Source organism: Solanum stenotomum, chromosome 10 (assembly GCF_019186545.1).
Source record: "Solanum stenotomum isolate F172 chromosome 10, ASM1918654v1, whole genome shotgun sequence".
NCBI lineage: Eukaryota > Viridiplantae > Streptophyta > Magnoliopsida > Solanales > Solanaceae > Solanum > Solanum stenotomum.
Genome location: NC_064291.1, coordinates 39,549,633 through 39,564,901, shown reverse-complemented (window position 1 = coordinate 39,564,901; position 15,269 = coordinate 39,549,633). Strand labels below are relative to the sequence as shown.

At 28.7% G+C, this 15,269-nt stretch overlaps 1 protein-coding gene across 1 annotated transcript; it reads right to left on the bottom strand.

The window, feature by feature from the left end:
- Positions 1-6,060: 6,060 nt before the first annotated feature.
- On the bottom strand, positions 6,061-7,723 carry LOC125842055 (GATA transcription factor 12). Its single transcript, XM_049521252.1, has 2 exons — positions 7,430-7,723; positions 6,061-6,874 (listed from the first exon to the last, which is right to left on the bottom strand). Exons 1-2 carry the CDS (start codon positions 7,721-7,723, stop codon positions 6,092-6,094), a joined length of 1,077 nt encoding a protein of 358 aa, XP_049377209.1. The 3' UTR covers positions 6,061-6,091.
- Between the last annotated feature and the right edge of the window lie 7,546 nt (positions 7,724-15,269).

Here is a 15,269-nt window from a genome sequence, read left to right as displayed (position 1 = left end):
AGAAGGTGGATGTGATGTTTCTCATGTAATTTATGAAAGTTTATGACTGTAAATGCTTAGAAAATCATTTGGGAAAATAACCCTACCATGCCTAGTTAAGTTTTGTATATGGAGAGGATAGATATTATATTCGTATACCCATAAATCATAATAAAGTAGCTGAATTAAATAAATACTACTACTTGAGAAGGAAGATTCTTAGATTTGAATTAATCAGGGTCAAAGCTATATTTTGATAATGAGCTGTCTTCATAGCTTTGCACTTTGAATCCCTTGCTAATTCACTTCATTAGTCTTTTTTCTTGTAGTTCAAAAAATGAAATTATTATTCAGATAGTTGAACTCTCATCAATAAGATAAACGTTTAAACAATCAATTAACTGAGCTACTAAGATACCTCAAAACAACGCCTTTTCTCGTATCTATGAAAGTTTTTTCCTTTATTTTTTTCCTCCAAATATCTCAATTTTAAGTTACTCTGTATCGATATCATATAAACTATCATTGCTTTATACTTCCTCTGTTTCAAAATAAATATTTTTTTAGAATATGACACATCTTTTAGAAAAGTTAGTTAGATGACATTAATCAAAGGATAATTTGTCATTTGTTTCTTCTCCAATTTTTATTAAACCTAAGATATTGAAAATTTTATTAAAGAAGAGGGTAACTTTTAGAAAAAAAATAAATTGATACATCTTTAAACTCTAAAAAAAAATATCTATTTTGAATGGAAGGGAGTATATAATACAAAAATACTTGTTTAATAATCAATATAGCGTACTTTGTCGAGGTAAACATTTATTTTAAGAGAAAACATTTTTCATGGAAATATTGTCGAGGTAAACATTTATTTTAAAAGTTGTGGTTTAGCACTAACTTACCATGTTAAAAGAATAATTAAAAAAGTAGGAGCCAAGTCATTGTCCAGAGATATGACGTTGTACTAAAATGAAGACAAAAAATCATCCATTCAACGATGAAATATTCCCCATGCATGGGAGCCCATATATCTATACAATCCCACGGTTAAGCATACCAGCGCGAAGTCAGAAATTTTAACAAGTAAATTAAAATATTTTTTTAAAAAAAAAGCATGAAGAAAAACATACATTTTTTTTGTAATTTTGTATGTCTATCTAAATTATGTATATTTTATTTATTAAATATTTAAATTATGAAATGTTAGTTCTTAAATATTTAAAATGAAGTATCCCTAGTATCGTTGTATGTTTTACCATTTGCATTAATAGCATTGTTCCTAGAATATGGAACACTAACTCACTTGGCACCACACTAGCTAGGGGTCAATTCAGAATTTTGAATTAATTAAACTACTTTTATTTATTTATTCAAGCTATCTATCCATGTTTTTCGTTCATTTTTATTGATCATTTTGAATTTTGTACGCTCCTTAAGAAACAATGATTAATATAAATATTTTATCTCATAATATTCGTATTAATTGATATGTAATCTAATATTTTGAGAAATGATTTAGGAGAAATAATTAATGTTGAGTGTAAATAAAAAAAATATAATTACATTTTCTTGATATATTAAAAGCACAAATAAAAACGAAAATCTTTTTGAAGTACTGGAGATAAGTACTGAAAGAGTAACGTTGAAGGTTTACCTAATAATGTAACTACGTGATTATTGCTCTTACTCTAATTAAGTGAACCAGTTTTCAATATCTTAATTTGCTGGTATTGTCGAGATATCCCATTAATTAATTGATTTAGTTTGATCAGGGGAAATAAATCTATGTTTACACAAACTTATACATGTATGATATATGTTGACTGATTAAATTTTATATTTAATTATAATTTAATAATATTCTTCTATTTACTTTTTATTTGTTTACCAAAGAGATTTAACTCTTTAGTGCATACATACAGAAATCATATGATTTGATTTGTACTAAAGATTGAAAAAATGAAAAAAAAGACTAAATATATAGCTGATAGAAGTCGAGACTTAAAATATGCGAGTCTTCATCATCTTAAGACAATCAATTCAAAAATCCTAGGTATATAGGATAAAGAGAGGGAGCAAATTTAGAGAGAGCTCTTGAATGTGAAGTAACTAATATTTATACTTTAATTTGTATATTATATATGTGTCGTACCATTACTTTTTTAAAAAAAAAATTATATATAGAAGTTTGTTGTGGAGAAGCTAAAATGTTCATTTGTTAGTGAAAGTACACAATACTACAGATTACAATAACCATATATAGGTTCATGCATATATCCCTACTTATAGATTATGCCTTTCAATAAGTGTAAAACTTGAGGCATGGTGGGAGGGAAAACATCAGCTACGAATTTAATCAAACTCAATAGTTCTAATTGAAATTTTATATTTATTTTTAAAATTCATGCAATATATATAAATTATTAATTTACAATCCAAGCTGAATATGTTTGGTATGGAAGGAAATATTTTTCAAGTTTTCTATGTTTAGTTGGTCAAAATATTTGAAAAATATTTTCTTTAGGAAAACATGTTCCTCAAAAATGAGGAAAATGACTTTCCTAATAGAAGTAGGAAAAACAAAGTGACATTTCAAGTTTATTGTATCCCTTCACCCACCCAATCCTCCTAACCCCCACCGGCCCCTTGACCATCCCACCCTCGGCCATCCCCCAACGGCCACTCTCCATTCCATTCTATCTTCATAGTATTTTGCTAAATAACGTATAAAAATGTTCTTGGGATAATATTTTCTTTCTTACTTACCAAACATTAAAAATAAGTAAGAAACCCACTTATTTTTCAAGAAAACATTTTCCTTTATATTAAACAAACAAAATTCAAAATTATTAACTTTAAATTCTGGCTACGCCTTTAAATTAACTAATGATATAGGTAGCTAATAGCCTTAGACTGGTATCAAATGCTGCACTAATTAACAAAATGTAAAAGAGAACTTTATTAATTGAATAAAAATAATGAAAGAGCAGGATGAGGCACAAGAGAGGCATGTGACTACTGATATAAATTACATTTTAAGAAGAAAAAAAAAGTGAAATTAGTTGTTTAATTTGATTAGTTGATTCACAGCTGCAAAATATTCTTAAGTAATAAGAATCAATTGCTATACCACTGCTTCTGTAACAACTCCTGCAGCAACTTTTTATTTTTTATTTGACATAATTAATTAATTAAATTTTTGACACCATAATGAGAAACAGGTTAAACAAGCACCAAACACCATGTGAATTACTGAGGTTTGGCAGACCATTTTATTCAAGTAATTACACTTAAATTATTATTAAACCACAATGAAATTGGTGGAAAATATTTGGTAATTAGTAGTACTTCAGTTAAGAATATAAAGTTTGATTCCTATGGATCAGCTAGGCCTAGGATCCCACATATAATATTAATAGTCTCATCACTACAATAAAAACAATTTTTAGCTATAATAAATATAAATATTAATAACAAAATGTTAAAATTAGTTATTTGTCATTAGATCCAGTATCGTTATAGGCTTTAGAGACATTTACAAAAAATGCTAAAATGTAATTGTCACTAGTAATTACCTCTAAAAAAACATATTCAATGACAATTAAATTATTGTTATTAATTAATTATTACTAAAAATTATTTTTAGTGTAGTAGTGCTCCGTTCAATGGCATAGCCACATAATGGCCGGACACCCTTCGTCGAAAAATTATATATATAGAAAATTGTATGAACTATATACACAAGTCAAAAATTATTTTTCATACATATATATATTAAATCTTAAACGTCCTTAACGAAATTTTTGATTCCATCACTGATTACATCCCATACTTTTGGAGTTAGACGGACTTTGTTAATATGACACTGGCCTTAATTATCTTGACTCTGGATCCTTCTCTCATTTTCCATCAATAACTTGTTTAAGAAAATAGTAAATTCAAGAATCTCACATGGTGTGCATGAAAGTAGGCACGTCCACCTAAATCTTTTGTTACGTAGTATAGTATATAGTTTTTTTAAGTTTTTTTTTTTTTCAAATTTCTTTAATTTAACTACTCTTGTCTCTTGGGTTGAAGTTGGGGATGGAGTGAGTATTGAATTCTGTGCATAAAAGATATGTTAAATGGATATTCTATGGAAAAAGCATAGTGTATAGTGGAACAAATAACGATGTACAAAAGGAGGATGAACCTCCAATGTTTATATGGGTTAAATTATACTAACATTGATGTATATATATGAACTTGGGATGTGCTTTTCCTCTAACATTCTCTGTAAAATAATTAAGCACATACTACTACAACATCTTCTTAATTCTACTTTTCTTTTGCTGAAATTCATGTTTTTACCATCCCAATGAAAAGAAAAAAAAATGTTTCTTGTTATGGCACTATATACTGAAATTGCTTGACTAAATAGTTAATTTTAAGAATTAATAAGTCAAAGTAAATATGCATATATAGTACTTTATGTTTTCAATTATAGATTTTCACACTATCTCTTTTGTAAATAAATGAATATATATGTACTTTAATCGAATATTAGAATTTTACGTGAAAAAGGGAATTCTTGTAAGGTGTATTTGGTATGAGGAAAAACAAAACGGTTTTCAATTTTCTCATATTTAGTTTGCTTAAATATTTTTCAAAAATAAACTTATTTTCCTTCAATTTAAGAAAAAAATGACTTTTCTACATAAAGTAAAGAAATACTTTCCAAAACTCTCTTTCAACCTCACTACATATTGGGGTCGAGGTCGGCCCCTAATCGGGGTTTGGGTCCCAAGTTAGGGTTAGGTCCCAAATTGGGGTCGAGAGTCAGGTTGGTCCCGGTAGGAGTCAGGTCTCGAGTCAAGATCAGAATTGAGAGTTGATTGGGTACCAAGTCGGACGTTGAGTCTCGAGTCAGGGTCGGAAATCAAGTCTTGGGTCAGAGTTTAGATTTGGGTCTTAGGTTGGGGTTGGGAGTTAGATCTCGAATCGGGGTCAAGATCGAGTCCTGGATCAGGGTAGGGAGCTAGGCAAGTCTCGAGTTCAAGGTCAGGATCAGAAGTAGGGTCTCAGGTTGGGGTCAGAGTCCAGAGTTAGGTCCTAGGTTGCGGTCGGGAAGTCGAATCCCTGACCGAGGTCAAAGTCAGGGTTGGGATTCAGAGCTGGGGTTGCATGTCGGGGTTGGGGAAGGGGTTCGAGTTTGTGTTAAAGGGTGGGGATTCAAATCCAGTGTCATATAATTTTCCCGGATTATACCTAAAAGCTCTTTGAGCAACATATTTTTCTTACTAACTAAACAACAGAAAATAAATCAAAAATTAGTTGTTTTTCAAAAAATATTTTCTAAATATTATTAACATTTTCCTTCATACCGAACACCCCCTAATGTATTCCATTTAAATTAGAATAAAATGCAATACATTTACAGATTTACTAAATCAATTATGATGAGTACCTAACCTCATTAGACTCGTTAAAAGAGATAGGATTATATGACTATATCGACCTTCACTTACCAAACGATAAGCGAAGAAATGGAATTACTTTTGCAATATTAAGTAATACAATGAAAAAACAAATAAATTCTAGTTGCATTTAGAATAAAAAGTTCAAAAACCTACAATTCGACGTTTCCTTGCACTAAACAAACCATTCATTTTAGAAGTCATTTCTCATGCAAGTTAAGATAATAATTCATAATTATGCTTCTTTTTATTTTATCCCCTCATTTTCCTTATTGACTAATAGAAAATAAATCAGTCAAGAATTATATTAGGCATGATAAAAGAAAATTAGAACAAATGTAAACGGAAAAAGGTGCAATAACAAAGAGATCTAAAGCAAGTTTGTGTATTAGGAAAAATTGGTTCCATGAAATTGCCAATTTTTTGGCAAAAGTAACATAAACTTAGGACACTAGACCCTACACCTTCTACTTGTATTGCTCATTCTTTTTTACTCTTGTAGTCTCTCACCTTTCCTTTCCTTTAATTTCGTTTTTTTAATTTCTATGACAACGTACGCTACAAAATTCGATAAGTTAGGAATCTAGTCCTAGTAAAAACAATTAGGAAATTCAAAAGAAAGCAAACTCCTACACCGGTACCATTGATGATCACTAGATTAGCTGCCGAAAATCTGGCCCCATATGTTGATGAATCAAGTAATCATCGGCATTGGATACATCGAACATCATGTTATGAGGAAGGAATTGTTGTTGGTGTTGGTGCTGGTGCTGGTGTTGGTGTTCGACCTGAGTAACTTCCTTTTGCCTCCGAATCTCAAGCACTTTGCGGTGAGAATTGGAGTGTTTAGTGAGCATAAAAGTAGGGCTAGCAGCAGGTCGATATTCAGGGACGAGACGTCCAGACTTGTACCTTACACCACAAGCATTGCAAAGTGTTTTTGGACCCAATGGTCCTGTCCTCCATTGCGGTGTCTTATCTGTAGCACAATGAAGACACTTCCTTCCTTCACTATTGCTACCATTATTGTTACTTGGAACATGATGGATATTACTCTCTTTCTTTTTTGGAGTAGAAGTCTTCTTCCCAGAGGTCGGGATTATCATCCCGGACTCTGATGACGATGACATGTCTTGCATTGATATCGAGGAATCCGGGGTTGTAGTGTTGGGAGACACGACTAGCAAGCGAGAGGCCCAATTTCCTGGAGCCATTCGTGATCGTTTGCTACGTGCTTTGGCTGGGACAGGCATTTCTGGCTTGAAGATTGTGCTAGACGTTGCGGATGCTCGGTTCGGGTCAGGAATGAATTGGTGAATCTCAGAATCAGTTCGATTCCTCATTGCTTGCACCATCTGCATTTTATGCAGCTCGTTACTTGAAAATGATTCTTCCACAAAATTCGATAGCCATTCCAGCTCAGCCATATCTTCATACTGCATTTTTTTTATAAAAAAATCAACAACAATTTAGTTAGTAACAATTTTTTTAAAAAAAAAACAATAATTAATCAGAAATAGTCTCTCTATCTCTAAAGTAGGAGTAAAATTTACATACACTCTACATTATTCAAATCCTACTCATGAATTTACACTCAATACATTCACTTATTCTTGTCGTAATGGTTTGAATTATGGTCTCTTGAAACTAGTGGTCTCATAATTTGGGGACAATAGGCACCAATTCTAATGGCAAATATAATACAATAATTATTTTTCACGTTAAATTCATTTTAGACGAAACAAAAAATGCATGAATTTTCTTTATCTTTAATTTGTATTCAGCAACCAAACAAGAAAAGTAAATACTGGAGTGTTTCTTTTCTTTTCTAGAACAAAACAAAAGCTATTAAACAAAATTCCTCACAAAAGCATTAAAGTTACCTATGTAGTGACTACTTTTTTTGCATTTCTTTTATTTATAAAGCAAAAACAACAAATTAAAACTAAAAATAAAATCACGTTACGAAATTACATGAAAATTGTGCTTACTGGAACGGCGAATTCAGTGGACAAGTGTCCATCGGGAAAATCCCGGTAGCCGAGTAATTGTGGGGGGTGATTGCTTCCGGACAATGAAGAGTTACATGAATTATCTACGACGGAACAATCCGTGGAGTTTCCTATAACTGTAAGGTCCAACGTATCATCGGTGACCATTCCATCATCATTAGGCAAGTCCAAAAGATCGTCAACAACGAAATGTTCACCATTTTTTACATCAGGCTTTTCGGAAGTGAATTCGGTGTTATAGTAACCTGTTTGAAACAATTCAGGTGTTTCCATTAGAAATTATTTCAAAAAAAAAGGAGCTAATGTGTGAAATGAGTGTGTGTTTTTGGTGTGAGAGGAAAATATTTGGGAGAGTGAAGAGAGAGAGAGGTGGAAGAAGAAGAGAAAGGAGAGGGGGGGTTTATTTGCGTTTGAAGGGGACAAGCAAACAGCTGAAATATTGGATGTTGATCAGGGAAAATTATGGCTTTAAAAAAAGCTACCTATTTGCTAATTTTCTTTACATTAAAATAATAGTAATTGTTAAAATGTCTTTATGCGAAATGGAAAACAAAAGCATTGCGGTTAAAAACTGCTTATTTTTAGAGGTTTTTTTTAAAATGATTTTTTCTAAAAAGTATTTTAGAAAAAATGCAATTTATGTTTGGTTAATTTAGTTGAAAAGTATTTTTGATAAGCAATTTGTGTTTGGCTAATTTTTTTAAAAAAAGCTTTTGAGAGTCAAATTACGAAAAATAGTAAGTATCAATATAGTTTTAATATTAAGATTATTTTATTAGAGAGGAATCATTTTAAACATCTATTACAAAAAAATTAATTAAAAAAATATTTTAATTAAATTAAAATGTATACATTCAAATTTTCAATCAATCAATATTATAAATAAATAAATCAATAAATTAAATATTAATATAATATTAACATGATGATTTAAATATAATTAAAAATATAAGCAAAATAAATTTAAAAATCATTCCACTAATTAAACCACGAGAAATTAACCACAATAATAAATAAAATCTTTCATATTTTTAATCCTACAAAAATATTGTTGTTACCTTTATTTTTAATTTTGTAAAATAAAACGTAAAATATTATATAAAATAATAATATATAAACATAAAATTCAAAAAAAATTATTTTATAAAAATAAAAAATAAAATATGCTAATTAGTTAATAAGAAATATATTGATAAATATTTATATATAGAAGAAATATTTTAATCTTAAAAAAAGAATTTTCAGAAAAATTGTTTTCACTTCCCTTTAAAAGAAATTTCAAGAATCTGTAAAATACTTAATTTTTCAAAAAAAAAAAAAAAAGTTCTACATCCAAAACATTTTTGGCCTCCAGCAATGCCAAACAGGCTCATAATCCTTTTGAGTGATATTAATCATTTCATTTCGTTTGTTTGTGTACTTATTTTTTACTCCATCTTTTTTTTAAAAAAAGAATTGTTTCTAATTTTCTTTTATAATCTTTTAGTTTTAACTTTATGCATGATATATTTAATATAAAATTAAAAATATTTTGATATATTCTACTATTTCTATATAATACATATATTTAATTTAAGATTATAAAATTCAAAATTCATTTCAAACTCAATATCAAAAAACCATATTGAAATGAAACAATAATAATTTAAGGGAGGGAGTGGTAGGATTACCACTGTTCCATTGGTGGACCACACGTGAGGGCATAGAGTGTAATGTGAAAATGGAATTGTGGTGATAGTCTTTACTTAAGAACTAGGTCATCTTTAGCTACTTCACCACCAAACCTTTCTCTCTTTTTTTTTATGATTAATTAAGAAAGAAAGATTCACATCAAAAAGGGTGTTATGATATATGGGGTACGTAGTTAACGAGGAATACAAAAATTTATTTTTATTATAGAAATAATATTCATATGTTTTTATAATTTATAATTTTATATATAAAGAGTCAGTATCTAATCATATAATTTGAGAAAAAAAATTCAAATTAATAAAAAGTTAGCCATTTGTTATAACATAATACCGATGATCCTTGTTCTCAAAAATCTTATTGGTGAATAATAAATTTTAAATAATTTGTTCAAAATTCTAAAATATCAAATAAAGTGGTACTATCATTTAACTCTAAAATTAAAAATTGAAAGAAAAAAAAGAGCTTAATATATACATTCATTGTGTCATTACTATATAATAAAATTATTATCATTATTTGGAATATTAATTATTGTAAATTTGTAATACATAAATCGTAAGAACTTTTGTTGAAGTATCGAAATTGATTATAACTTCGAGATATTAAGGAGATTTGATGCATTCATATCTCACTACAAAGAAACTTATTAATTTTATATTAAAAAGACTTAAAATGATATTAACTCTATATTATATATAATTTTCTTAACTATCATAATTAATTATTATTTTAGAGTTTCATTTGGATTATTTAATGAGTGACCAAATTATGTTAAGTTCTTACCTCTCATTAATTAGTACGCCACTACGCATTATATCTACCCTATTGATATTGACTTTTTCTTGCCAGCATATATTTGTTCTCCTTTTTTACTATGCACGCTGATTTTATATAATGTTTTTAATTTAAGTTTTTCTTAATTAATACTTTTATTTGTATGAAGATAAATATTTGAATAAATTAAATCTTGAAAAAAATATTTATAATTTTACGGATAAAAATAATAATTAAAAAGTAGATTTTGAAAAATATATAATATATTATTAAATTTTAGTTTTTGGTCAGTAATTATATTAAGCCTAGCTGTAATCATCGTGCTGTTTAGTGGAAGATGATAAAATTAGTTAGGAGCAGAACCAAAATAGAAATGATTTAAATAAGGGGATTGAAATAAAATAAGGAGATTTTCAGAGATATTTTAGAAAAAACTGTAAACTAATTATTATTTGTACACGAATCCCAATGATAGAAATTAGTAAAAAAAAATAAAATGAGGAGGAATCGGCTGTAAAGCTTGGACACTAGTTGCAGCGACAAACCTGCTAGATCGGTTCCTTAGGATTTGCATTTTAACTTACATTTGTCTCTTTAATTAATGTACTAATTACCTATTCTCTCAGTTAACAGTTAAAAACTACCCAATTTGACTTATTTTCATTAGTTAATTTTCAAGATTACCCCGCTGTAATTGTTAACATAAACAAGACCCTCAACTTGGCTTTAGCGGACAATTATGTCCTCCAATTTTAAGTGCATATACACTAGTAGACACTTAAACTTGTATAAAATTAAATAAGTATACACACTTATCCTACATGGCATATCACACATAGGACGCCACGTAGGATACAAAATTGTCATGTAGGTGTCATGTAGGACGAATGTGTTCATTTGTTCAATTTTATACAAATTTAAGTGTCTAATTGTACAGATCCAAAGTTAAAAGCCATAGTTATCAGCTGATGTCAAGTTAAGGTTCATGTTTATGTATTATGTCATTGTTATTTTTTGTTTTCTTTGTAATCAGAGATTGCTTGAGAAACAAATTGTACTTGATTTTGCAGGTGTAGGTACGTGCAGTTATAATTATTGTACAAAGTGGGTTGATAACTCATTTCCGAAATGGACTCTTATGGGATGGGAGGTGGAGCCCAACTTGTGGTCAAGGGTTTTGTATTCGATAGAAAATTATATTATTTATATATGGTTATAATAATTTTTTATCTATATAATTAATGTTGAACGCTCTTTGATTAGTTATATTTTTAAAAGATTTTGAATCTCTTTTAATTAGTTCATGTATCTATTTTTTTTAGATCTTGAACTCCCTTCAATTAGTTCATGTATCTACTTTTTAAAATTTTGAACTTCTTAGTAAATTTTTTTATTCCACCACTAACTATGAACCTCGCTTACGGTTGATTTGTGATGAGGGGTCATGGTTTTTCTTTTCATCTCTTTTTTTACTCCCTCCGTCCCTAATTACTCGTTTACTTTTTTTATTTTTAGTTTTTCCTTTTTACTTGTACATTTTGACAGATTAAGAAAGGACAAAAAATTTCACATTTTATAACATCAATTAATACTTTGAAAAAAATGTAGAACTTCTTGAAAATCTTTAATTTTTAATTCATTTACTTCATAGTTAATAGGGCTAAAATGATAAACTAATTGTGTCAATCGCTATTTTTTAATAGATATGTCAATTTAAAAGTAGACAAGTAATTAGGGATAGAGAAAATATAAACTATGAGACCGTTTGGTTGGTGGATCGGGTAGCTAAAATATTTTACTACTAATTGATAGATAAAATATTTTACAACTAATTGAGATACGTATGGTATAAAGATAAAGTTTTTAATTTAGTTTTAATTAACATTTATATATGCCTTTTAACTTTGGTGTGCTTGCACAAATAGCCAATTAAATTTTATAGAGTTTAACAAGTAGAAATACGTCCTATTTGATGTATTGTACGAGAATTCACGTTCTACATGACATCTTATATGGCATTCTATATGAATTATGTCACAAGGACGTGTATATTTACTTGTTTAACTTTATACAAATTTAAATATTTATTTGTGTGCACTTAAAGTTAAATGGCATAAATATCAATCGAGATCAAATTAAAGAGCATATATTTATGTATTATGACAATGAAATACTAAGATTTTCATTATCTATAATAATAATTAATAAAATAATTATGAGATTAAATAAGACACATTTCAAACGCAAAACAAAATAAACTAATGAGACATCCCTATATGTCTATTAGGAATAGACTCGACTTAAAAGCTGAGATCAATAGTCACTAGCTAATGATGCGAGAGAATTTATGTATTATTTTATGGAGATTCTATCTTCGATCATGCATAAAATAATACATAAATTTCTTTATCTTATATGTGTATTAGTTATACAATTTGTTAAAATTACAAATCAAATATCGTATTAGATTTTTTGAGTTTATTCATAGCAAAAAAATACCATCAAACATGATACTCCCTTCATTTCAAAATAAGTGAATTGTTGAGGCAATGCACACCCATTAAGTAAAAAAGTTTAGGACATAAATTGAAGGTCACTTTCCACTTTTGCCAAACTATTCTTGAAAATATAAATTATTCAAAGTAAAATCATAAATGTGAACAATTAATTCTCTTGAAATTATCATCTAGAAAATATAAATGAGAGAGTAAAATGAAAAAGAAATTCAACATCTCACTTGAACTTTGAAAATATCATTTATTTCGAAATATTAAAAAAAAAACCCCAACAATTCACTTATTTTAAAATGAATAAAATATTACTTATACATAATTTAATACATAAATAATTTAGCTCCAAAACAATTACCAAATGACCCCCTAACATTTAAACTCAATTCCCTGCCATTTGGTTTATAAGTCAATGTTTTGAATAGAGAGTAAACTTGAGGACGGTACCAACATGATTTTTTTTTTAATAATTAGACATTATTGTTGATCCCAAGATGTATGTAAGAGAGCGGATAAGGTGTTAATGCTTTCATAGGTTATTCAATTTATTGCTTGGAACAACAATAACTAACTTATCACCATTTCCTCACTACCATCAATAGTTGAGGCCTATTCAACAATAATGCTGAATTATGAAGTCAAATTGACAAGGAAGATTCAAAACTAAATCTAATATTAGTGTTTGAATTTCATTTTTCCCAAAAAAGAGAGAGTAAAGGGTGACTAAAAAAGGGAAGGTACCGGGATGTTGCTTAACTTGGAGGTCACCAAGGAGATATACAGTAGAGTGTTTGCTATTTTCAGAATACTTTATCTTTACGTTATTATTATTATAAATAGTACTCCTTCTGCACATTTTTTTCTCTCAAAAAATATGTGATCTAACTATAATTAAAAATGATTTAATCTTAAAATTCTTTTTACCTTCCATGAAATGATTAACAACTACACAAATATTTAAAAATTGTTTCAGACCACAATTTTTGAAAGTATTCATTTTTTTCTTAAATATTATGGTGTCACATAAAATAGGAGGAATGAAATAATATTTAGATTTTTCCCCTTTTTAAAGATAATAATCTCTTTATTAACTTTATTGGTTCATTATTTAATAAAAAACATGCAAGTAAACGAATAAAAATGAAGGAGATGAATATGGGAGTGTAGTAAGGGCACGTGAGAGAGGTGGAGAGTGTGTCAGCTCAGCATGTGACTCACTTTGGTTCATATCCAAAGCCATAACTGACGGTGGTCAATGACACGTGGCATTTAATTTCATTTTTTATTTTTTATTTAATTTTTCTCTTTTGACCTTTTTCTTTCTTGTTTTGCTACTTAGCTTAAGCATCCAGCAACGTGAGAGCACGTGGCGCGTCCTGTCACGTGACACTCTCATTTTATTCACCGCACTTTGGCTCCTCTTTCACATAACTCACGTGATCGGAGACTCACTCTTCCTTTACTTTATTACAAATTGAAGTTCAAATTTAAACAATAGCACCTTCAACCCTAGTTTTCTCTTTCAAATGTATATATCAAAGTATATTTCGTCGATAAACATTAATTTTATGAATTATTAAAGATACGAAGTAATTAAGACACCAAATTCAATGAAAGCTTGAGTGAATTAATTAATTAATTAAAAATAAAATCAAAAGGAGTAACTTAATAAATTATATTTTGTATATACTTTATTTTAATGAGAGCGAAAATAACCACTTTCAAAGGATGTGGTGCATTGGATGAGGTTGTTCCTTCCTTAACTAGAGGTCTCAAGCCCTAGATATGAAAAAATCCTTGGTATGAAACGGTACCCCCTAAATTGGACCCTACCTAGTGTGAATCTGAATTAATCGAACTTCAATGCGGATATCGGACTACAGGTGATAAAAAACAAACTAAAGGATAATTAGAATGGAATGAAGGGAGTAATAACTAACACAATTCAAATTTTGATTATATGTAAGTATATTTTAAGCAGTCGTATACATGTCGCATATCTTTTCTATAATATATCATATAGTTAAGGGGATATGCATTATATTTTATTTTATGTATATTGGTAACATCGTGTGAGACCATTATGGTTTGTGAGTGATCTTAATGGAATCTTTCTTATTAAATACACTCTTGAAGAATTGGACAAAGTGCAAACTCTTGAGTTTGAAACAAAGTGAGTCTCAGAATGAGTTTGAAGCTGCCTATTTGATGTCCAATTTGAAAGAAACATATCACAATTAAGTTAAATCACTAAATTTATTGATTAAATCTTTTACAATAGTTGTTATCAAAATGGTTTTAGTTAGAAGTGGAGTAAACAAACCAACTTATGAGCTGCAATGATTTCTTCCTATCTTTTGAATGAATCAATTAGCAAGGGTAGTTTTTGGGCCTGGTTTAATGATATACACAATAGTACTATGTGTTTTGCAATTATTGGGCCTGATGTGTTAAAAGCCCTTGGTGGAATATGAAATAAGAAAGAGTAAATTTTAGGTTTAGCAAGCATAAAAATTGAATTTGTATGTTATAACTATAGTTTGTATAATTGCGCTTCATAGCAAATTTTATGTTTGTTATGGAGCTTTTGATTTGTGTAATTCGCTAGATACATCCAATTTATATACAAATTGTTCAGTTTTGTATAAATTCATTTATACAATTGGATAATTTGTATATAAAACATTTCAGTTTTTTCTATATGTGTATATGTATACAGTCATGTTCGTCTTTACTTATGATAATTGCGTTTGTATATTAGATGTTATTTGTATATGTATGTGTTTTTTGTTAGGCTTGTCCATTGTATATGTACATATAGCTATAATTTGTATATGTACGTG

Coding starts and splice junctions, on each gene's coding strand:
- LOC125842055 (XM_049521252.1), bottom strand. CDS start 7,723: ATGGAAACACCTGAATTGTTTCAAACAGGTTACTATAACACCGAATTC. Junction 6,875..7,429: donor CCACTGAATTCGCCGTTCCA/GTAAGCACAATT, acceptor AAAAAAATGCAG/TATGAAGATATGGCTGAGCT.